The 26,488-nt window shown below is 35.3% G+C and overlaps 1 protein-coding gene across 3 annotated transcripts in view; it reads right to left on the bottom strand.

Annotated features, from left to right (window-relative positions):
* HYCC1 (hyccin PI4KA lipid kinase complex subunit 1) overlaps positions 1 to 26,488 on the bottom strand; it is a 91,779-nt gene that overhangs the window by 5,091 nt on the left and 60,200 nt on the right. The window contains exon 11 of one of the 3 annotated variants that reach the window (XM_036877537.2): positions 431 to 726. The exons of the other annotated variants lie outside the window; for them this stretch is intronic. Within the exon in view, the coding sequence (XP_036733432.1) occupies positions 458 to 726 (269 nt within the window). The 3' untranslated portion in view covers positions 431 to 457. The remainder of the gene's footprint in view (positions 1 to 430; positions 727 to 26,488) is intronic. 3 annotated transcript variants of the gene reach the window in all.

Raw genomic sequence — 26,488 nt, forward strand, 5'->3', positions numbered from 1 at the left:
TACCAGTAGCAAGTAGTATAAAATCAAAGCTCTTACCAGGGAACTTTTTTAAAAATGGTATTAAAATATTTTAAAGATTTTTTTTAAAGGTTGCATTCTACATTCTAGATTAGTTTACTAAGATAAAAAGATATAGACTACGAGTATGACAAGCTCAAACTTGTTAAAATTCTATCCAAAAATACAAAGATGAAAAAATAATTTCAGATCTCAAAACATATGCAGAAAACTGGAAGCAATTTTTTGCCTCAGTTTTCATAGCAATTTACTAGAGACAATATCAGTATGACCATTCCAAAGAGCATTAAAAATCATTGAGAAATTGTGGTGCATAATTCATGCATTTTGATTATTAGATGACATGCAAAATTTTTGTGACTGTGCAACTGTTGCTTAAAACATGCAGCAGTGGCCCTGTGCCATGAGATACCTTGGAGTGCAGCTATAAAGTGCTCTGCTAAAACTGCACTCTGCCAGGTGAGTTTATTCCATCCTCCATCATTTTTCTTACAGATTTTTGCCTCCTGATCTCTGGCAAGCCTTTGCTCTCAGTTCTAGGATCTGTGGCTGTTTCCTGCACACCCTGTATATGCTGAGCATCAATCTCTCCTAGTGTTCTGCCTTTTTCCCCATTCCCGGTTCTCTCTCCGGCCACATTTGTGACACTAATCTCAGGAATGACAAGGATGCCCAATTCAGTAGTATCATTATTGTTGTCAGGTTGCTCTAGAATTGAAGATGATAAGACAAAATGATGGCTGAAAACAAAACAAAATAAAAATGCAAAACAAGAAAAGCAAAAGCTCCAAAACAAAAACTGGACAACTGAAGGTTATGAGTTAAGCCAAATATCTGCACTGTAGAAACTAACATAGTTTACAATACTATGACAGCACTGGGGACGACAACAGGGTCATGTTCTTTAATTTTAGATGTCAATGAAAAAACTCACAGAGCATCAATTTATGTTCTGCATTTTTTCACACACACATTTGACATGGACTATGAAACAATTTTTCATGAATCAAAACACAATTTCTACTGTTTTTTAATATTGTGACCACTTTATGTCAGGTACTAGGCAAATGTTTAAGTATGTACAGTCAAAACTCTACCTCTGTTAACATAAGGAACCAAGCCACTTTAGAAATTCCCCTTGCAAACTTAAGATTCTACTTTTTTATTAGATTACACTGAGGCTTAGTAAACTATGATATTAGAAAAATGCTTATTCACTTAAGATATCATGGTTAACGATATCATGGTTAGTAATGTTACACATAGTTTTTGTCTCATATTCCAATCATTGTGTATATTTGTAAATGTTAATGTGGCTATGACATAACTAAACAGTTTATTCCTTCAGACTCATACCAAGTCCCTAAATTTAGGCTAGCTTGTAACAGCTAATTATTAAACTGAAGAAAAACAAAAATGGATTCGGAAAAACTAATTGGCTTATTGGTCCTTTATTATGAAAATGACCATTGTAATCAAAACAAAGGAATGAAACTCCTAACTAGTTAATACTTGTAGACATTTTATTCTGTGTCTTACATCACAAAAGCATGGTCTTATTGAAAGTTGTCAAGGAAATATCTGTAATAAACGGGGAAAAAATAACATAAATCTATCTACTATGGCCCAGTAATGAAAAGTTAAAGTTCAAAACAATGTAAGACTATGCGAGACAGTAAATACTCTTTAAAAAGGTAGACCACAAATCTGCTTGAGGGCCATTACCTACCTCTTTCAAATGTCTTTTATGATAGGTTTATCAAGCTCTCACTCATACTGTTAAAGCATGTGAAACAATAACGGGGAAAAGAATGGAAGCCAGAGCCACACTCCTGTGAATCCCAAACTTTGCAGCAAGTTGGGATCCCCTCATTGTTAAGCACTACTGATGCCTGGTTCTCACCTAGACATTCTGCTTTTATTAGTATGAGGTATGACCTTGGCATTGGAATTTTTAAAAGCTCCCAGGTGACTAAGGTGAGCAGTTAAGGAACCACTGCTCTTTTTTTATCCTTTCACATTTTGAAAACTGAAAACAAAAAGTTATTAAGAATGCACTGGGTACTCCATAACCAGCAGCAATGTGTACTTCTGGAGGTCCTCAATGCTACATGAGCCTTGGGCTGATGAGCCAGTGTGCTGGTATAATAATTTCCCATTTACTTGGTGCTTCATAAACTTTTGACTGAAGGTTCTCTAAATAGAATTTTTGTTTCTTAAACAGGCCAAAGCATGTTGGTGAGATAGTATCACGCTGCTGCTTTGAGTGCTCCCTAATAGAGGTTTAATAAGATTAAACAGCTTCAAACATTTCTATTCCCCATTGCTAACAGCTGTCTTCAAAGTGAGGGGAAGTAAAATTTAACCAGGATAAATGCCAGAAGCCACTGCAACTCAGAGAAGAATCACCATGGCACTGTTGGGTAACAACCAAGGCTGACCCATTTACACTGCACATGCAGTTTCACAAAACATTCATTGAAGGGACCATAGGTCCAAAAGAAATTATAAACTGTGGAAATTATCCAGACATATCAAAACTAATCACTATTAAAATTTAATAAAATTTTAAATGATAAGCATAGGTGGCCTAACAGAAAACAAAACTACTTACATTGGACGGCACTAAAATAATTTTTGTGACCGTATTCACATGTATCATTCAATTATATTCTCAAAACAATGTGTTGGTGAGCCTTTGAAGTAGGTAGTTTGAATCCCATTTACAGACAAGGAAAGTGAAGTTCAGAAAAAGCAACACAATTACTCAGTGGGGGATCTAAACAGCAAATCTTTTGACTTCAAATGTCCATTCTAACATACTATGAATTCTAACTCTTCAATTCATTGAAGTCAGTTTGAATTAAATATCCTCTGAAATGCTTCAGTTAGGTTTAACTTATTTGCTTAGATTCCTGGTCACTTCACAGAAAGCAAATAATTTACTTTGGCTGAACAGAGAACAAGAGCAAATAACAGTTTTTAAGAAAACCTAAGTAAGTTATATCTCTCAAGTTTAGTTTTTTTTTTTAATTGTGTTTATTTTTTAAAAGATGCCAAAGAAAATTATTAATTTAAGTGGTACAATGGTGAAAATTTATAATTTTGCAAGAAAGACTAGAGAATAATGAGAAGAATATTATGTAGAGCAGCACTGGGTAATAGGATTGCTAATCACATTTATGGGGATTGTGGTAAAGATTGCCAGCCCAATAAACAATGACATTAAATTTTTTTTAATCATGAAATTCAAAGGCAAATAGAAAAATGAGACTGTGTTCTTCCACAGCACAAATATTTGACTAATTTATGTCTTATCACTCAAAAATGGTAAATTTTTTAACTGTCTATTGAAGTAAATGCATGAAAAGAAAAGCATGTAACTCTGTTCAGAGCTAGAAAGAACAGAAATATAGCTCTCAGGAAAATCTGAGAACAAAGAAAGTCTTCTGTAACTCAAAACAAAGATTTCTTACAGGCTCCTGCTCTCTTTCTCCAGCTTCTTCCTCTGTATAACTCTGTGACCCAATGCCCCTATGCACACCTGCTTACTGTTGTGCTGTTTCCTAGGCCTGGAATGCTCTTCTGACATAGCTACACGGCTCACGTCCTTACTTCCTTCTAGGTCTTCTCTCAAAAATTTTGTTCTCTGTGAAAAGCATTCTCTGATCATCTTACTTTTAATATTTCCCTTATTTCATGTACCCTCTTTCCTACTTTTCTTCTTCTCAATTACTCACCAACCTACATATCTGTATTTTTTTTTAATCTACTAGATGTCAGCTCCACGAGGGCAGGGATTTTTGTCTGGTCATTGCTATATATCTACTACCTGGGAAAGTAGCTTGCATAGAGTAGGTACCCAAAAAACATTTGTTTGGTGAATTGAATCTCCTGTTATGAGATGAAATTATCATTAGAATAAATAAAGGTGAAAAAGCATGTGGAAGACATGGGAAAAGCATGATGGGAATGTGTTTTTTGACTTGATAAAAAGGAAAAAATAATACATCACCTAAGCTAAAAAAGAATTTTTAGATGGCAGAGAAAAGCCAAAGGCTCTTTGTTTTGGAAAAGTAGCCTCCTCTAAATGTAGGTTTTGGTAAAATTCTTAGTAATGTCATGAATAATTTTTAAATTTACAGTTCTTTTCAATGTATAGTTCTGTATAGCTAAGGAGAGAAAGCTAGTTCTTTCTCTAAGAAAATTATAGGGGAGATGTTTTAAAGGAATACAAATGCATAGGAAAATAGAATCTGTTTAAAAGCTCAGAACTCAAAAATCTATGTGAAAGCTTTCCTGACTGTTCTATACCTATAAAAAACCAATGCTTACATTTAACTTCAATTAATTCGAAAAGTTCAAAAAAGATCCAAAGAGAAACTTCTCAGAGAATATTTATTTGTAAAACCTCTACAAATAGGTAACCTTCTCTCCATATACAGAAATGAGGAGAGTTAAGGAATACTGTTAATAGACATTTCCAAATTGGTTGTCAAAGGCACTCAAATCACTTCTCCCTACAAAATTTCTTCTGGCTTTGAGGAGAAAGAAAAGATGAAACAAATTGCAAATATCATTAAAATTGATCATGAAAAGTTGTGATTTCTCTCATATGTAATTTTATAATCCCAAATATCTATCAGTCATGAAACTCTGTCGTTCATGAAACTCTATCCCCATTTTAGCTTTTATTTTTTGTTGCTTCCCTATTTATGAAAAGCAACAATTTAAATATAGGATCACTTTTTTACAGCTCCATATTAAGACTACTTTATAAGTCTAAAGGAATCTGGTTGTAACCCAATGCACTTACAAATGTATTTGCAAAAATAGTAAAATAAACTGAAGCTTTAAAATAATTAACCTATCCCTTTAATGCCTGCACCATACAATTTTGACATTCATTATGAAAAGTATTTTAGTGTAAATCTCAGAAGAAAGTTATACACATTCCTTTACAATTTGTAAGATATAAATATTTTACATTTCATAAAATACCTGAACTTCATACCCTTTAATCCAATCAGATGTTTATAATTTATTCTATTCAATGGGAAAAAATGTTATTTATATTCATTAAGCTATTCATTGTAGTGTTATCTATAACAGCAAAAATTAAGAAACAAATTGACAAATTAACATGTTAAAGAAATGGTTAAATAAATTATGGAAAATCAACTCAATGTGGTATTATGTAGCCATTAAAATAATTACTTACTAGGAGAACTTGAGAAAATGTTTGACAATGTTAACTGAACAAAAGCAAAATATCATAAAAATTTCAATACAGCAAAACTATGAAAAATACATACACATATGGAAATATCTACAAAATGATAACTCTTTAAGAACTGGGATTGTAAAACAATACCCCTCTAACCCAGTTTACTATCATGATGTTATACTGTTTTTTTTCAATAAAATAAGAGGAACAAATTGCTCAGCTATATTATAAATGTCCTCAGCATCTATTTATTCATTTATGTATTCAACTACTATTTCTTGAGTACCTATTATATGCCAGACATTGTTTTTAGATGCTGGAGATACACTAGCCAACAAAGGACGCCTTGGCCTTCAGATGCCAGAAACAGAAAAGGGGATGCCCTTCTCTTCCCTGGTATCTTTCAGATTCACAAATCTGAATCTAAGATCATTTTAGTCATTACCCCTCTGGGATGCAGCCTTAAAAAATGGAACACCTTTGACCCCCAAACCTTGAAGAAGCATATGATCTTCTGCACCCGTGCACTAGGGTCACCTAGGCCACAGTATGTTCTGATGCAAAGGGCAGCCATTGACAGGTGCACAGATAAACTACTTGCATACTTTATTAGCATTTTTCATGAACAGAAGTCACATTTGTATAACAAAATACTGAGCATGAAGTGTGTCCTGAGTTAGAAAGAACAGCACTATAACACTCCACAGCCTGGGCCAGGAAATTTGTAAGGTAGATTAGAAGAAAGCAAAGCTGCCATGGAAACACAGAATAAGGATCTGGCAGTGAGAGGGCTGCACCTGTGCAAGGACATAAACAAATACTAAGATTTAGAAATCCGGGTCCTGAAGCCAGTAGATTTCCCAGATAAGAAAAGAGCAGCCAGGGGCACACAGAAAAGCACAGGCTGGACCAGAACGATTATTTATAACCACACTGGTTAGGAACAATTACCAGTTTCCTCAAGTAAATAACAGTCAAGCTTTTAGCTTTTGTGTGAACATAGAAAATGATACAATTCTCCTTATTGGGGTTGATTCAGTCACTCTCAGTAACTTTTTTAGTCATCTTTATTAAGTCTCAAGTTAAAAAAAAAATCACTTTGAGAACTGCAACATATAGATAACTGCTGGAACAGGTGAATCCTTCATGATGATTAAGATTTTCATGACCATACAGACCAAAAATAGGTAAGCAACATCTATTACAAAATTATCTATAAAAGTTTATTTCCTCTTCTGTGTGTATTGTGCAACAAAAGCTCCTAAAAAGGGAAGGTTAATGTTCAATAATAAGTAATAATAAATAATAACTTCCCTAACTATAGCAAGAAGTGTATGAGGTTTCCTTAGCAAAAAATGTAAAACACAATAAATAATATACAAACAATATCCTAGAGGGTATTATGCTAAGTGAAATTAGTCAGAGAAAGGTGAATACTGTATGATTTCACTTATATGTGAAATCAAAAACAAAACAAATGAAAAAATAAGAAACAAATGAACAAACAAACAAAACTGAAATAGACTCATAAGCAAAGAGAAAAGACTGGTGGTTACCATGGTGGGTCAGGGTTGGGGGAGGAATGATGAGTGAAACAGAAGGGAAAAACGTAGTGAGCATGTTCAGTGTCTTGATCAGGGTGCTGTGGTTACATGACCATATACACATGTCCAAATTCATCAAGGTGTACACTAAGATTCGTGCATTTTATTGCATGCGCCTCAATTTTTTAAAAAGTGCTTTTGCCTCATAAGACCAATAACTCTGATATGTCTTGCTTCACTGTGTAGAAAATGTTTATTTTACCTAGAAACAGAGTTTTTGTTTTTATCAAAAGTTGGCTATTCTGAGACTCTCCTATTTAAACCTAAAGTTCACATGTGTCAATTGTAACATGATATTCAGCTCTTTGGTTAATACGTCCTTTTTCTTTGAGTCATCTGATGTTTTATTTTGTCCTCCATGAGTATAGAGCACTATATCAAGAATGTCAGTTAAAATTCATGCAATGCTAACTTTGGTCAGCTTATTTTTGGTCCAAATGTTTTATCATCTATATTGGGAAGGGAAAATTTGTTCCTCAAATAGCATTTTAGCATCTGAAAATTATATATAATAGAGTTTCTTAAAATAATACTAAAAACATGTAAGCCTTTTTATAAAACTGCCAGTTTTTTTCCTTAATTTAATAGTAGAGACTTTTAAAATAAAAACAGCATTATAAATTTCTAATTGCAGACATAAAATTCCAATACCAATTATTTAATGCTTGCTACTTTTGAGTTTAAAATGACCATTTGTGTTTTTTTAAACACTTTTGTAACTATTAACAACTTTGTTTTTTCTCAACTAAACACTTTTCTCAAAGTCATAAAATCAGATTCACAAAATAAATGTTCCATCTCAAGACTTATGACACTTATCTTTTGCAGTATCTAGAAAAACTACCTTAAATGTGTTGATTAATAAATATTTTTAAAATACTTTACCTACATATGCCTCTTATAATTATTCAGATTTGTTCAACAGTTAGAAAGTTAGTAACATCTTGTTTCATCAATATATAAGTTAATAACCAAATTAATAAGTTCTAAATCAATAATTTTCCAACATGAATTATACCTTTGTATTGTTCCTTTTCTTTTCTCATCTAAGAAATTAGTAAGATTTCAATTACTAAATCTTTTTAGTATGTTCAGCCTCCTTACGTTTTTAAGTTGTTTAGTGGTTTAAGGAAATTGAAACAAATCACATTTTCCATGTTTTTTAAAAAACATAATCACACATCTCTTCGAATTTTGTTGTAATCATATAAGTTTAAATACCACGGAATCCATTAAATAGAAAGTTAATAGCTCTTTGAACGTTATACCCATTTATTAAAATTTATTAAATCCTTTAAATAGAAACTTAAGACTGAAAATAAACACTGTTACAACATGAAACTCCACTTCCTTTAGATTCAATCTAGGTAAAATGTTTGATTTTTCACTTAAACATTCCATAAAATTAATTACTCTAAAATTCTCAGTTTACTTATTTTGTATTACTACTGAGTTAAAGACTTAAATATATAAATAGTTATTTTCAATTCCTTTTTACTACTTGAAACTTTGTACTCTTGGATCCCCTAAGCCAAAATAATGAAATGCAATGTTATAAAAAATAAACCATTTAAAATATTCCAGGACCAAAAGTAGGGAAAAATTCAAAGTACCTAGTTTATAGATATTGATTTTATTATTGATACCTATCTGTTGCAAATGTAAATATACATAATTAAGAAATATGACTTCAATCTATTTTCATGTTAATTTGGGATTGAGACATGTATTAAAACAACATTCTAAAAAATCCTGACTGTAATGGTGACATAAATGTCAGATAACAATTAAAGTACTATAATTCAGGGCTACAGAAATTACCCAAAAAAAACATTAAATTAGTGTATACTTTTGTGTTTAATATTATACTAAACATGTTGATTTCTAATTGAGAAAATATATAGTTTCATGAAAGGGCTAATCAGTCACATGACCATTTGAATAGTAAATCAGCTAGTAAAAACTTATCAGAACACTATTATTATGTAGCTATAAAACAAATAGTTCTTAATTAATTAATAATTAGCCTTTATGCAATGCTCGAAAGACTACCAAATGCTTTTCACTTTGTTGTCTCACAAATGCAGGAGTGGAAAGAATGCTGGGGAATAACAAGGAATTGGAATTTCACTAGATAAGGTTTTTATTAGATAACTAGTTAGCCAAAGTTATCAGCACTCCTTACTTGCAACAATAACTTAGTAAGGGGACTTTTATAGAACAAAGAGTGGTATTTCAACAACTATTTTAAAAGAAAGGAGTAAAGTTGGTTTCACTGTTCCAAGTATAGGTAATTTTTTAAAAAGTGGAAGACTGAATCATAATGGTGTAGTGGTTGGGTTGGAATAGATAAAAGAATAGCAATTTAATTTGCTCTGGAGGAGAGGGAATGTAAAAGTACTAGGAAATAAATAAATATAGATTGTATAATAGAATCTTGAAGTGATAGAGAATCACTTGGGGATTTAAGAAAAAGGGCTTATCTTAGAGCAAAAGTTGTAGATGATGAAAATAGATTTTAGAGACAAAATTTAAGAATAACTGTAGAATTGAAGCATAATTATAAAGACATACTTTTTTCATTTTGATTCTTGTTACGGTCATAATCTATTCATTCTTCTCTTATTTTAATACTTTTTAATGTTTAACCTATTATTATTCTTTTCTCATTGCATTTTACTTTCAAATTATGAGTTCCAAATAACCCTCAATCTGGAGGTGCTTTGAAAATCTAGGTTTAAAAATTAGTACACTAAGTGAAACACAATATGCATAAAAGAATTAACAATATATAAATAAACCTATTAATTCTCAAATTATGACTCTTAAAAGTCAAAAGCAGCAATTCTACATTGTTATTTTAGATTCTAAACATATGTATTGACATGGTATTTTCAAGTATTAAAATTGTCTCAAAATTTATACACAAAGTTGAAAAAGTTTGAAATTCAACATTAAGTTAAACCATGTCAATACAGTATCAAAATAATCAAGTAAAAAGTGGGGAAAATTAGGCAAACTTGAGTTATCGAACATGTTTCTCCAAAATATAGCTCAGTTGAAACCAACTCTTTAAAAAACACTGTTTGGTTGATAGGAGGGTACACAGTATGATCAAAATTAAAATAAGAAGACCTTACAAATGTACCTCTCTGGTGCAGGATGTTGATAGTGAGGGAGGATGTATGTGTGGGGTGGGTGGTGGTGAAAGAATATATTGGAACTCTCTGTATTTTCCACTCAATTTTGCTGTGAACCTAAAACTGCTCTAAAAAGTAGAGTTTATTAATTTAAAAAAATGTAGGGACAAGCAAATAATAAAACTGGTCAAAATAAAATCCTAGATCTTTGAGTTCTTATGTAAGAATAACAAGACCATGTCAAGGGGTATATGTTCTGAAATGTGGGGAAATGTTAAATGTAAAGTAATTTTTTACCTTCCAAAAGAATACTGTCCATTAAAATGTAAGCTGTGGGAGGAGGGGCGGAAGATGGCGGCGTGAGTAGAGCAGCGGAAATCTCCTCCCAAAACAACATATATCTATGAAAATATAACAAAGACAAGCCTTCCTAGAATAAAGACCAGAGGACACAGGACAATATCCAGACCACATCCGCACCTGAGAGAACCAAGCAACTAGCGAAGCGGGTAAGATACAAGCCCCGGCCCGGTGGGAGCCAAGCGCCCATCCCCCGAGCTCCTGGCGGGAGAAGAATAGGCAGAGCAGTAGGGAGACGGAGCACAGGGCTGCCGAACACCCAGCCCCAGCCATCCGGGCCAGAGTGCAGGGCCCTCGATACTAGAAAAACAGGGCAGCAAGAACAGTGAGCGGGCACTGGAGGACGGGTGTCGGAGGACATAAGAAAAGCGCGCGACCATTTTCTTTTTTTTTTGCTTTTTTGCTGTTTTGTTTTGGCGAGCGCTTTTTGGAAGTCTTAAAGGGATAGGGACCCCAATACTAGGGAAACAGGGCAGCAAGACCGGTGAGCAGAGGCCCGAGGCTGGCACCGGAGAATAAAGACAAACGAGCGACCACCTTTTTTTTTTTTTAATTAAAAAAAAATTTTTTTTTTTTAATTAAAAAATTTTTTTTCTTTTTTCTTTTTTCTTTTTTTTTTTGGTGGTCGTTGTTTTGTTTTGGCGGGTGCTTTTTGGAAGTCTTAAAGGGGCAGGGCGGGACACTTAATCTACAGGTAGGGAATCCGGGGATCACTGGGCACCCTAACCCCTGGGCTGCAGGGAGCAGGGAGGCCCCTTACGGAGACAAATAGCCTCCCAGCCGCTCCTGCTCCAACGCTACTCCACCATTTTGGAGTAGCTGCCCGAGCCAGGCCACGCCCACAGCAACAGCGGAGATTAACTCCATAGCAGCCGGGCAGGAAACACAAACCCTGTCTGTGCGCAGCTGCGCAGCACAAGCCACTAGAGGTCGCTGTTCTCCCAAGAGAGGAGGGCCACAAAACAACTAGAAAGGAAGTCCTTCCAGCTGTCACTCATCCCGGCTCTGCAAACTATTCCTATCACCATGAAAAGGCAAAGCTACAGGCAAAGATCACAGAGACAACACCAGAGAAGGAGACAGACCTAACCAGTCTTCCTGACAAAGAATTCAAAATAAGAATCATAAACATGCTGACAGAGATGCAGAGAAATACGCAAGAGAAATGGGATGAAGTCCGGAGGGAGATCACAGATGCCAGAAAGGAGATCGCAGAAATGAAACAAACTCTGGAAGGGTTTATAAGCAGAATGGATAGAATGCAAGAGGCCATTGATGGAATTGAAATCAGAGAACAGGAACGCATAGAAGCTGACATAGAGAGAGAACAAAAGGATCTCCAGGAATGAAACAATATTAAGAGAACTGTGTGACCAATCCAAAAGGACCAATATCTGTATTATAGGGGTCCCAGAAGAAGAAGAGAGAGGAAAAGAGATGGAAAATATCTTAGAAGAAATAATTGCTGAAAACTTCCCCACACTGGGGGAGGAAGTAATCAAACAGACCACGGAAATACACAGAACCCCCAACAGAAAGGATCCAAGAAGGGCAACACCAAGACACATAATAATTAAAATGGCAAAGATCAAGGACAAGGAAAGAGTGTTAAAGGCAGCTAGAGAGAAAAAGGTCACCTATAAAGGGAAACCCATCAGGCTAACGTCAGATTTCTCAACAGAAACCCTACAGGCCAGAAGAGAATGGCATGATATATTTAATACAATGAAACAGAAGGGACTTGAACCAAGGATACTGTATCCAGCACGACTATCATTCAAATATGACGGTGGGATTAAACAATTCCCAGACAAACAAAAGCTGAGGGAATTTGCTTTCCACAAACCACCTCTACAGAACATCTTACAGGGACTGCTCTAGATGGGAGCACTCCTAGAAGGAGCACAGCACAAAACACCCAACATATGAAGAATCGAGGAGGAGGAACAAGAAGGGAGAGAAGAAAAGAATCTCCAGACAGTGTATATAACAGCTCAATAAGCGAGCTAAGTTAGGCAGTAAGACACTAAAGAGGCTAACCTTGAACCTTTGGTAACCACGAATTTAAAGCCTGCAATGGCAATAAGTACATATCTTTCAATAGTCACCCTAAATGTTAATGGCTTGAATGCACCAATCAAAAGACACAGAGTAACAGAATGGATAAAAAAGCAAGACCCATCTATATGCTGCTTACAAGAAACTCACCTCAAACCCAAAGACATGTACAGACTAAAAGTCAAGGGATGGAAAAACATATTTCAAGCAAACAACAGTGAGAAGAAAGCAGGGGTTGCAGTGTTAATATCAGACAAAATAGACTTCAAAACAAAGAAAGTAACAAGAGATAGAGAAGGACACTACATAATGATAAAGGGCTCAGTCAAACAAGAGGATATAACCATTCTAAATATATATGCACCCAACACAGGAGCACCAGCATATGTGAAACAAATACTAACAGAACTAAAGGGGGATATAGACTGCAATGCACTCATTCTAGGAGACTTCAACACACCACTCACCCCAAAGGATAGATCCACTGGGCAGACACGGAAGCACTGAACAACACAGTAGAGCAGATGGACCTAATAGACATCTACAGAACTCTACATCCAAAAGCAACAGGATATACATTCTTCTCAAGTGCACATGGTACATTCTCCAGAATAGACCACATACTAGGCCACAAAAAGAGCTTCAGAAAATTCCAAAAGATTGAAATCCTACCAACCAACTTTTCAGACCACAAAGGCATAAAACTAGAAATAAACTGTACAAAGAAAGCAAAGAGGCTCACAAACACATGGAGGCTTAACAACACGCTCCTAAATAATCAATGGATCAATGACCAAATCAAAATGGAGATCCAGCAATATATGGAAACAAATGACAACAACAACACTAAGCCCCAACTTCTGTGGGACACAGCAAAAGCAGTCTTAAAAGGAAAGTATATAGCAATCCAAGCATATTTAAAAAAGGAAGAGCAATCCCAAATGAATGGTCTAATGTCACAATTATCGAAATTGGAAAAAGAAGAACAGATGAGGCCTAAGTTCAACAGAAGGAGGGACATAATAAAGATCAGAGAAGAAATAAATAAAATTGAGAAGAATAAAACAATAGCAAAAATCAATGAAACCAAGAGCTGGTTCTTCGAGAAAATAAACAAAATAGATAAGCCTCTAGCCAGACTTATTAAGAAGAAAAAAGAGTCAACACAAATCAACAGTATCAGAAATGAGGAAGGAAAAATTACGACGGACCCCACAGAAATACAAAGAATTATTAGAGAATACTATGAAAACCTATATGCTAACAAGCTGGGAAACCTAGGAGAAATGGACAACTTCCTAGAAAAATACAACCTTCCAAGATTGACCCAGGAAGAAACAGAAAATCTAAACAGACCAATTACCAGCAATGAAATTGAAGCGGTAATCAAAAAACTATCAAAGAACAAAACCCCCGGGCCAGATGGATTTACCTCGGAATTTTATCAGACATACAGGGAAGACATAATACCCATTCTCCTTAAAGTTTTCCAAAAAATAGAGGAGGAGGGGATACTCCCAAACTCATTCTACGAAGCTAACATCACCCTAATACCAAAACCAGGCAAAGACCCCACCAAAAAAGAAAACTACAGACCAATATCCCTGATGAACGTAGATGCAAAAATACTCAACAAAATATTAGCAAACCGAATTCAAAAATACATCAAAAGGATCATACACCATGACCAAGTGGGATTCGTCCCAGGGATGCAAGGATGGTACAACATTCGAAAGTCCATCAACATCATCCACCACATCAACAAAAAGAAAGACAAAAACCACATGATCATCTCCATAGATGCTGAAAAAGCATTTGACAAAGTTCAACATCCATTCATGAAAAAAACTCTCAGCAAAATGGGAATAGAGGGCAAGTACCTCAACATAATAAAGGCCATCTATGATAAACCCACAGCCAACATTATATTGAACAGTGAGAAGCTGAAAGCATTTCCTCTGAGATCGGGAAATAGACAGGGATGCCCACTCTCTCCACTGTTATTCAACTTAGTAATGGAGGTCCTAGCCATGGCAATCAGACAAAACAAAGAAATACAAGGAATCCAGATTGGTAAAGAAGAAGTTAAACTGTCACTATATGCAGATGACATGATACTGTACATAAAAAACCCTAAAGACTCCACCCCAAAACTACTAGAACTGATATCGGAATACAGCAAAGTTGCAGGATACAAAATCAACACCCAGAAATCTGTGGCTTTCCTATATACTAACAATAAACCAACAGAAAGAGAAATCAGGAAGACAACTCCATTCACAATTGCATCAAAAAAAATAAAATACCTAGGAATAAACCTAACCAAAGAAGTGAAAGACTTATACTCTGAAAACTACAAGTCACTCTTAAGAGAAATTAAAGGGGACACTAACAGGTGGAAACTCATCCCTTGCTCGTGGCTAGGAAGAATTAATATCGTCAAAATGGCCATCCTGCCCAAAGCAATATACAGATTTGATGCAATCCCTATGAAACTACCAGCAACATTCTTCAATGAACTGGAACAAAGAATTCAAAAATTCATATGGAAACACCAAAGACCCCGAATAGCCAAAGCAATCCTGAGAAAGAAGAATAAAGTAGGGGGCATCTCACTCCCCAACTTCAAGCTCTACTATAAAGCCATAGTAATCAAGACAATTTGGTACTGGCACAAGAACAGAGCCACAGACCAATGGAACAGACTAGAGAATCCAGACATTAACCCAGACATATATGGTCAATTAATATTTGATAAAGGAGCCATGGACATACAATGGCAAAATGAAAGTCTCTTCAACAGGTGGTGCTGGCAAAACTGGACAGCTACATGTAGGAGAATGAAACTGGACCATTGTCTAACCCCATATACAAAAGTAAACTCAAAATGGATCAAAGACCTGAATGTAAGCCATGAAACCATTAAACTCTTGGAAGAAAACATAGGCAAAAACCTCTTAGACATAAACATGAGTGACCTCTTCTTGAACATATCTCCCCGGGCAAGGAAAACAACAGCAAAAATGAACAAGTGGGACTATATTAACCTGAAAAGCTTCTGTACAGCAAAAGACACCATCAATAGAACAAAAAGGATCCCTACAGTATGGGAGAATATATTTGAAAATGACACATCCGATAAAGGCTTGACGTCCAGAATATATAAAGAGCTCACACACCTCAACAAACAAAAAATAAATAACCCAATTAAAAAATGGGCAGGGGAACTGAACAGACAGTTCTCCAAAAAAGAAATACAGATGGCCAACAGACACATGAAAAGATGCTCCACATCGCTAATTATCAGAGAAATGCAAATTAAAACTACAATGAGGTAGCACCTCACACCAGTAAGGATGGCTGCCGTCCAAAAGACAGAGAACAACAAATGTTGGTGAGGCTGTGGAGAAAGGGGAACCCTCCTACACTGCTGGTGGGAATGTAAGTTAGTTCAACCATTGTGGAAAGCAGTATGGAGGTACATCAAAATGCTCAAAACAGACTTACCATTTGACCCAGGAATTGCACTCCTAGGAATTTACCCTAAGAATGCAGCAATCAAGTATGAGAAAGATCAGTGCACCCCTATGTTTATCGCAGCACTATTTACAATAGCCAAGAATTGGAAGCAACCTAAATGTCCATCGATAGATGAATGGATAAAGAAGAGGTGGTACATATACACAGTGGAATACTACTCAGCCATAAGAAAAGGGCAAATCCAACCATTTGCAGCAACATGGATGGAGCTGGAGGGTATTATGCTCAGTGAAACAAGCCAAGCGGAGAAAGAGAAATACCAAATGATTTCACTCATCTGTGGAGTATAAGAACAAAGGAAAAACTGAAGGAACAAAACAGCAGCAGAATCACAGAACTCAAGAATGGAGTAACAGGTACCAAAGGGAAAGGGACTGGGGAGGATGGGTGGGTAGGGAGAGAGAAGGGGGGGAGAAGTAGGGGGGTATTAAGATTAGCATGCATGGGGGGGTAGGAGAAAAGGGAGGGCTGTACAACACAGAGAAGGCAAGTAGTGATTCTACAACATTTTGCTATGCTGATGGACAGTGACTGTAAAGGGGTTTATAGGGGAGACCTGATATAGGGGAGAGCCTAGTAAACATAATATTCGTCATGTAAGTGTAGATTAGTGATACCAAAAAAAAAACAAAACAAAACAAACAAACAAAAAAAAAAAGGACTGTTCCTGTGTGGTAACCTCCAATGAGTTCTACACAATGGTATAAAGGACATATACAAGTGTAGGCAAAGGGTCTGTTTGCGTTTATACAGAAATCAAAGCCTAATTGGGCTACCCTGAAAATGAACTAAGATACGATATGAAAGAGAACTTCCAACATCAGCACTCTCTGGAAGACTCATGCCAGAAGATGGTCATCAAGAAATCCCAACAAAGATCAACGCACTGCTACAGCTGTAGATGCACTCATCCCACCAGCTCCTGGACTTGCCATGGGAATGAAGGAGATATCTAAGCTGTCCTGTGCATACAGTGAAAAAACAAATTTGACTGGATCTATACTGTTGGAACTCAACCAAGAATTAGGAGAAGTGCAAATTGTAGCGCTCCAAAATCTTACAACTACAGACTGTTTACTGTTAAAAGAACATAAGGGATGTGAACATTCCCCAGGAATGGGTTGTTTTAATTTGTCTGATTTCTCTCAGACTGTTCAAGTTCAGTTGGACAATATCCACCATATCATAGATAAGTTTTCACAAATGCCTAAGGTGCCTAACTGGTTTTCTTGGTTTCACTGGAGATGACTGGTAATTACAGATATGCTTTGGTTATGTAACTATACTCCTATTATGTTAATGTGTGTGCGCAATTTAAGTAGTAGCTTAAAACCTATACATGCTGAAGTTACTCTACAAGAAGATATGTCAAAGAAATAATCAATCTTCCCAGGTTTTCTGCCGCCTGCTACTTCTATAGCTTTTCTTCTTCCTTCCTAATTACAACCCTTAAATAGAATTCGTGCCTCATATCAAATTTACCGAGTATCATAATTCTTCCAAGTGGTAAAGATACCTCAAGACAAATGCTGGGCATAGAAGCTACAGGGCAAAAATATGCAAAGAAATAAAAAGCTAACCATTTCAAACAATAAGGCTTCTCTCTCACTTACCAACTTTACATTTCCCTGTATGGCCCCGGAAGGTGACTGGTTAGCCAGAGACGGGTAAGATTCCTCAAGGGAGGAACAACCTAAGACAGGCACAGTCGCAGGGGGGTCATCAGGTGAGAAATTGGGGATCAACAGAGGTGAGGCTTAGAACCTCACCCCCCCTGTTCTGAGAGAAATCCTCTGCATACGTGGATGTTTTATTGCCCTTGTCTAGCTTGGATTAACACATAGTCTACAGGCACACACCTGATCATCTACATTTGCTCTCTTACAACACTAAACTATGTTTGCTACCTTTATCTTGTATCTACCTACCACTTCAGCATTTTATTAAAAATAATAATAATAAAGAGAGAAATGTGGTATCCATATATAAATCAAGTATAAAAATCAAATGGGTATTCATATTTGAACTGACTGTTTATAGTTCATAATGCATGAGCAAAACCGAAGGTTTCTGTGATGGCTGCCCTTGTACTGTTCACCATGTAAGAACTTATTCACTATGTAAGAATTTGTTCTCCATGTAAGAACTTGTTTGTTATGCCTCAGAAGATTGGAGACTGACGAAAATTAGGCTTGGGGTGGATTAATGATTGTGCATTGAGCATTGACTCCCCTATACAGAATTTTATTGTTGTTAACAACCATTTGATCAATAAATATGAGAGATGCCCTCACAAAAAAAAAAAAAAAAAAAAGGACAGACTTCCAATGGTAAAATAAATAAGTAACCGGGATGTAATGTATAGCATAAGGAATATAGTCAAGATATTTTAACAGCTTGGTAGGGTGATAGCTGGAACCTAGAATTATGTATATAAATGTTTTATCACTGTGTTGTACACTTGAAACTAATGTAATACTGTGCGTCAACTACCCTTCAATAAAAAATAATTATCTAAAAAAAAAACAAAAAACAAAACAAAACAAAAAAAAAGTAAATAAAAAAAACAAAACAAAATCAAAAAAATAAAATGTAAGCTGTGGACAGTTCCTAACTTTAAGAAAAGAATGGCAGATTTGTAGAACTTCAGAGAATCCTTAATACATTCTAATTACTTTAATGTAAATAATTAAAACTTTTCTGAATTAACTTTTATAAGACTAAAATATGAATCAGTTTTGGCTGTAAAAATAAGATTTTTTGTTACAAACAAGAGAAAAGAATAAATGTGATCAATTATTACAGTTTAATATATTTATTTGCATGTATAATTTTTGATGACTCAGATATGCAAACACACTAGTATGTTCACATGGCTTGATTATTTACATTCCTTAACAATAAAGGGAGATGGAAAGGAAGAAAATGAAAAAAAAAAAAAATAGCTCTGTTTGGCTGCTTCCATGGAAGAACCTCATTTACTCCTCTCCCTCTTCTCCCCAGAAAAGCCGGAAAAGGGGGAGGAAGGTAGAGAGGCAACAAATAAAAACATAAAAATGGAAGGAACATAAATGTCCATCCATGAATAAATAAAGAAGATGTACATGTACAATGGAATATTATTCAACTACAAAGAAGCAGGAGATCCTACCATTGGGGATGACATGGATGCCTTGTATGGGCATTACACTGAATAAAGTAAGTCAGACTGAGAAAGATAAGTACTATATGATCTCACTTCTTTGTGGCACCTAAACAAACAATATAGTCAAACACATAGCTACAGAGAACAAATTGGTGGTTTTCAGAGGTGGGAGAGTAAAAGGTAGTTGAAATGGGTAAAGACAGTCAACAGGTACAAATTTCCACTTATAAAATAAGTAAGTCATTTAGTGAAGACCTAATACCCATCCTCCTTAAAGTTTTCCAAAGAGTAGAAGTGGGAATAATTCCAAACTCATTCTATGAGACCAGCATCACTCTAGTACCAAAACCAGCAAAGACACCACAAAAAAAGAAAATTACAGACCAATATCCTTGAACATAGATGCAAAAATACTCAACAAAATATTAGCAAACCTAATTCAGAAATACATCAAAAACATCACCCATCATGATCAAGTAGGATTTATTTCAGGGATGTAAGGATGGTACAACATTCGAAAATCCATCAATATCATCTACCACATCAACAAAAAGAAGGACAAAAACCAGATGATCATCTCCATAGATGCTGAAAAAGCATTTGACAAAATTCAACATCCATTCATGATAAAAACTCTCAACAAAATGGGTATAGAGGGCAAGTACCTCAACATAATAAAGGCCATATATGACAAACCCATAGCCAACATTATACTTAACAGTGAGAAGCTGAAAGCTTTTCCTTTAAGTTCAGGAACAAGAAAAGGTTGCCCACTCTCCCCACTTCTATTCAACATAGTACTGGAGGTCCTAGCCCTGGCAATCAGACAACACAAAGAAATAAAAGGCATCCAGACTGGCAAGGAAGAAGTTAAACTGTCCCTGTTTGCAGATGACATGATATTGTACATAACAAACCCTAAAGAATTCACTGCAAAACTACTAGGTCTAATATCTGAATTCAGCAAAGTTGCAGGTTACAAAATTAATGCACAGAAATCTGTTGCATTCCTATACACTAATGATGAACTAGCAGAAAGAGAAATCAGGAAAACAATTCCATTCACAGGTGTATCAAAAAGAATAAAATACCTAGGAATAAACCTAACCAAGGAAGTAAAAGACCTATACCCTGAAAACTACAAGACATTCATGAGAGAAATTAAAGAAGATACCAAAAAAAAAAAAGATACCAATAAATGAAAACACATCCTGTGCTCATGAATAGGAAGAATTAATATTGTCAAAATGGCCATCCTGCCTAAAGCAACCTACAGATTCAATGCAATCCCCATCAAAATACCAACAGCATTCTTCAATGAACTAGAGCAAATTGTTCTAAAATTTATATGGAACCACAAAAGACCCCGAATAGCCAAAGCAATCCTAAGAAGGAAGAATAAAGCTGGGGGAATTATGCTCCCCAACTTCAAGCTCTACTACAAAGCCACAGAAATCAAGACAATTTGGTACTGGCAAAAGAATAAACCCATAGACCAATGCAACAAACTAGAGAGCCCTGATACAAACCCAACCATATATGGTCAATTAATATACAATAAATGAGCCATGGACATACAATGGGGGAAATGACAGCCTCTTCAACAGCTGGTGTTGGCAAAATTGAACAGCTACATGCAAGAGAATGAAACTGGATAATTGTTTAATCCCATACACAAAAGTAAACTCGAAATGGATCATAGACGAGAATGTAAGTCATGAAACCATAAAACTCTTAGAAGACAACATAGGCAAAAATCTCCTGAATGAGCAACTTCTTTCTGAACTCATCTCCTCAAGAAAGGGAAACAAAAGCAAAAAAGTAAAAATAGAAATACCATTTGATTCAGGAATCCCACTCCTTGGAGTTTACCCAAAGAATACAACTTCTCAGATTCAAAAAAGACATATGCACCCCTATGTTTATTGCAGCACTTTTTACAATAGCCAAGATATGGAAGCAACCTAAGTGTCCATCAGTAGATGAATGGATAAAGAAGAGGTGGTACATATACACAATGGAATACTATTCAGCCACAAGAAAGAAACAAATCCTACCATTTGCAACAACATGGATGGAGCTGGAGGACATTATGCTCAGTGAAATAAGCCAGACGGAGAAAGACAAGTGCCAAATGATTTCCCTCATTTGTGCAGTATAACAACGAAGCAAAACTGAAAGAACAAAATAGCAGCAGACTCACAGACTCCAAGAAGGGACTAGTGGTTACCAAAGGGGAGGGATGTGGGAGGGCGAGTTGGGAAGGAGGAAGAAGGGGATTGAGGAGTATTATGTTTAGTACACCTGGTGTGGGGGGTTACAGGGAAAACAGTGTAGCACAGAGAAGGCAAACAGTTAATCTGTGGCATCTTATTACACTGATGGACAGTGACTGCATTGGGGTATGGGTGGGGACTTGATAATATGGGTAAATGTAGTAACCACATAATTTTCCATGTGAAATCTTCATGAGAGTGTATATCAATAATACCTTAATAAAAAATTTAAAAAATTTAAATTAAAATAAATAAAATAGAATAACATAAAATAAGTAAGTCCTGGGGGTCTAATGTAGAGTATGGTGACTGTAGTTAATAATGCTATATTGTATATTTGAAAGATGCTAAAAGAAGTATCTTAAAAGTTCTCATCACACGAAAAAAAATTTGCATGTGAAAAAATTCAACATCCATTCATGATTAAAAACTATCCACAAAATGAGCATAGAGGGAATGTACCTTAACATAATAAAGGCCATATACAACACATCCACAGCTAACAACCTTTTCAATGGTTTGAGTAGCCAAAAGCTTTTCCTCTAAGATCAGGAACAAGACAAGGATGTGTACTCTCACCACTTTTATTCAACATAGTACTGGAAGTCCTAGCCAAAGCAATTAGACAAGATGAAGAGATACAAGGCATGCAAATTGGTATGAAAGAAATAAACTGTCACTATTTGCAGATGACATGATATTATACATAGAAAACTCTAAACACTCTATCAAAAAAACTATTACAACTAATAACTGGGTTCAGCAAAGTTGCAGGATACAAAATTAATACACAGAAATATGTTCTATATACTAACAATGAACTAGCAGAAAGAGAAATTAGGAAAAAAATTCCATTTACAACCACATCAAAATGAAAATATCTAGGAATAAACCTAACCAAGGAGGTGAAAGACCTGTAAGATACTGTTGAAAGAAATTAAAGAAGACACAAATAAGTGGAAACCTATCCCATGCTCATGGATAGGATGAATTAATATCAAAATGGCCATCCTGCACAGGGAAATTTACATATTCAATGCAATACCTATCGAAATATCAATGATATTTTTCAATGAACTAGAGCAAATAATCCTCAAATTCATATGAAACTACAAAAGACCCCAAACAGCCAAAGCAATCTTGATAAAGAAATCCCTGACTTCAAGCTATACTACAAAACCACAATAATCAAAACAGTAAGGTACTGGCATAATAACAGACCCATAGATCAATGGAACAGAATAGACAGCTGAGATATAAACCCATGTATATATGATCAATTGACATATGATAAAGGAACCATGGATATACAATGGGCAAAAGGCAGTCACTTCAATAAATGGTGTTCGGAAAACTGGACATCTACATGCAAGAGAATGACACTGGATCACTGCCTAACTCCATACACAAAAGTAAACTCAAAATGGATTCAAGACCTAAATATAAGGCATGAACCCATAAAACTCTTAGAAGAAAACAGGCAAAAACCTCTTGAACATAATCATGAGTAATTTTTTTTTGGACACATCTCCCTGGGCAAGGGAAATAAAATAAAAAGTGAGCAAGTGGAACTACATCAGACTAAAAAGCTTCTGTACTGCAAAGGACACCACTAGCAGAACAAAGAGGCAACCTACAGTGTGGGAGAATATATTCATAAATGATTTATCCAATAAGGGGTTAACACCAAAAATATATAAAGAACTCATACACCTCAACACCAAAAAAACACAAATAACCTGATTAAAAAATGGGCAGAGGACCTGAACAGACAACATTTCTCTGAAGAAGTACAGATGGCTAACAGGCACATGCAAAGATGCCACACATCACTAATTGTCAAGGAAATGCAAATCAAAACCACAATTAGGTATCACCTCACACCAGTTAGAATGGCCACTTCAAAAGAAAAGAAATAAAAAGTTTTGATGAGAATGTGGAGGAAAGGGAACCCTCATGCATTGTTGGTGGAAATGTAAATTGCAGCCACTAAGGAAAGCAGTATGCAGGTTCCTCAAAAAAATAAAAATAGAAATAGCATTCAACCCATAATCCATTTCTAGGAATTTACCAGAAGAAAACAAGTTCCCTGATTCAAAAGGACATAATGCACCCCTATGTTTATTGCCACATTATTTACAATAGCCAAGATATGGAAGCAACCAAAGTGTCTGTCAATAGATAAATGGATAAAGAAGATGTAGTGCATATACACAATGGAATATTATTCAGCTATAAAAAAGAACAAAATCCTGCCATTTGTGACAACATGGATGGGCCTAGAGGGTATTATACCAAGTGAAATAAGCCAGGTGGAGAAAGATAAATATCATAAGATTTCACTTATCTATGGAATCTAAAAACAAAGTGAACAAAATAGCAATAGACTCATAGACACTGAGAAGTGACTGGTGGTTACCATCAGGAGGGGTTGGGGTGGGTGAAGGGGATAGGGGTACAAAAATCTCAATCATGATATAAGTTGGTCTTGGGGATGGTAGTATAGCATGGAGAATATAGCCAAAGCTTCTGTAACATATTTCTGTGTTGACAGTAACTGCACTAGATGGGGTGAGAATTTAATAATGTGTGTTAACTGTTGAACCACTGTGTTGTACACTTTAAAAAAATGTAATATTGTATACCAACTACACTTCAATAAAAAAAGAAAATGTGTAACTATGTACAGCAATGGACATTAACTAGACTTACTGTGGTAATCATTTTGAAAAATATATATATGTGGAATCATTATGCTGTATACCTGAAACTAATATGTCAGTTATACCTCAATTTTTTATAAAGTCATAAGTTAAAAAAAAAAAAAGAGAGAGAGAAAAGAGGGAAGAGACCCAGGGAAAGAAAAAGGGGCCAATTGCTCTCTTCTTTCCCAGCATTGGCAGTAACAAAGAGACAAGGAGAAAAAAAAAATACTCCTTAAAATTCATGTTTCTTGTCCCTTTCTCCCCAGTTCTCATCATCACTAGCTTAAAGTTACTATTCCATGTTCCCACTGTATTTACAGTTTGGGGTCTGGAAAGAAATCCCTCTTCCTAGGAGGGTTGGTGTGCTAAGGGTGTTTTGGGATGTAGGTGGAACAGGAAAGACATTTAGAGTTCAATCAAATAAAGAAACGGTGAATGTGTTTTTCCACGGTCATAAACTAAACCTACATTCTACAGTGCTATGCTTCAAAAACATTACAGTATGAAAAGGCTTCTGTGGGTTCCGGAATCTACAAGCCCTTTAACATAGTTTCTGCAAAAATTAATGTATAAATAAATTAAATGTTATAATTTGTATATATATAATTTATATATAAGTAAACTTAATTTTTAAATCCATTTATTATGTGAGAATTGTTTATATATTTAAGAGCTATAGCAAAGATACCTGTCTTCCCACCAATTAGTCGGTGTTGGCTAGAGAGACTAGAAAAATTATGAGGTGTTCAAGTAAGGACCAGGACCATGAAGATGGAAAACAAAAAGTTTTTAATTCAGCAGTACAGAGTAGCAATGAAAAACTGTTCTAGGAAGGAAAGTAAAGATTGCCCTAAAAAGGGAGCATGCTACCTGCCTGTATAGATAAACAAGGATCTTAGACTTAAGAGTCCAATGGATAAAGGGAACTTGTACTACAGAGGAGTGGTAAGCGAGTAAGCTATATTCAGTATCTGCTCTATGCACGTGACATGCTTCCAAATCCTCATCTGTGACTTTTGTTACCATAAATAGGAGTTGCCCAAATGCAAAGTTGTGAAGACAGAGTAGGTGATAAGGAAGGTTACTTTAATAAGTCTGTAGCCCCAACACACAGTGGCCAACCCCTTAAAGTGGTATTTGGAAGATCTGGAAGAATCTAATAGATACAATATATTTAAGTGGTCTTTTTCTCTTGTTTATTCCTATAAAATATTTCTGAAAAATAGCTTCTATTTTATTGCAGGGCGCACATCTTATTCTGTTAAATGCACACATGGACACATACACACACCTTCTCTTTCCTACGCACACATGCACAAATACAACTGAACTTCACTATTTCACATTTTTAACTGTAGGACCTATTGTTCTCTCTAGTTCCCCATACATCCACCTAAACAGCAAGAAGGAGAAATGGAAAATGGAAATTCATTCTTGCATTTCCTATACTGGTAGTTTGGGAGTGATTTTGGCCTGAATGATGTATGATGTGGTTAATTACTTCTATGCTATTTTCACCTATTAATGCCAAAACTGAAAACTGATCTCAAAGGTACCACTGTATCTAATTAAATGAGTTTCCATCTGTAATCTAGTACCATTCAGCAGCATAATTTTTACTGAAGAAACTGAAGCAAGTTTGGACTTTCTTTTAAATAGTAGCATAATTTGCCATGCTAATGGCAAATGTTACCACCTCTTTTTATGCCTTCCTAAAAGACTTTCAAGAATTGTCACAGTACTTTAAAAAAGAAGAAAATTAAAACATTGGTGAAGCTGGAAAATTTCATCATCATTCTTTTTTGACATATTATCTTTTAAATTTCCCAAGTAGGAACAATGGTAACTGTTCTCATCACAACTTTCTATTTCACCATGAATCATCTCATTCTTTTACATTTTCTCTGTAGAGACCCCATAGACCATTGTAAATGAATGCCCCAAAAGGAACTACCATTTTCACTGGATTTTATAGGAGGAAGAAAACAGAATGAATTTTGTTTTAACCCTAATATAAATGTTTGCTTGGAACAAAGAAGTGGCTTTGCTTCCCAGTCTACAGTCACCTTCTGAGGAAGGTGACAGTAATCTTTTTACACTGATTCTTGCCACTACAGTAACTTCTAGCTATGAGTCGTTATAAAAAGAGTAAGAAATTTAATTAAAAATAATAAATTAGAAGAGAAAAGAGGAAAATAGAAGAGCATGAAGGCCATGGTGAATAAAATTAATTCCAGTAGAATTTTTAAATAATAAAATGAGGCAATCAAGAAGGAATATTAAAACAATCAATCTAGAAGAAAATTAACTTCTAGAAAATAGAAATGTCTAGAGTTATATCAATACTGTGATATTCTTTGCCAGAAAGTGCAGAAGAAAATGTTAAAAGTCCCTATAGTTGTTCTACTTTAATAT

The sequence above is a fragment of the Manis pentadactyla genome, chromosome 7 (assembly GCF_030020395.1).
Source record: "Manis pentadactyla isolate mManPen7 chromosome 7, mManPen7.hap1, whole genome shotgun sequence".
NCBI lineage: Eukaryota > Metazoa > Chordata > Mammalia > Pholidota > Manidae > Manis > Manis pentadactyla.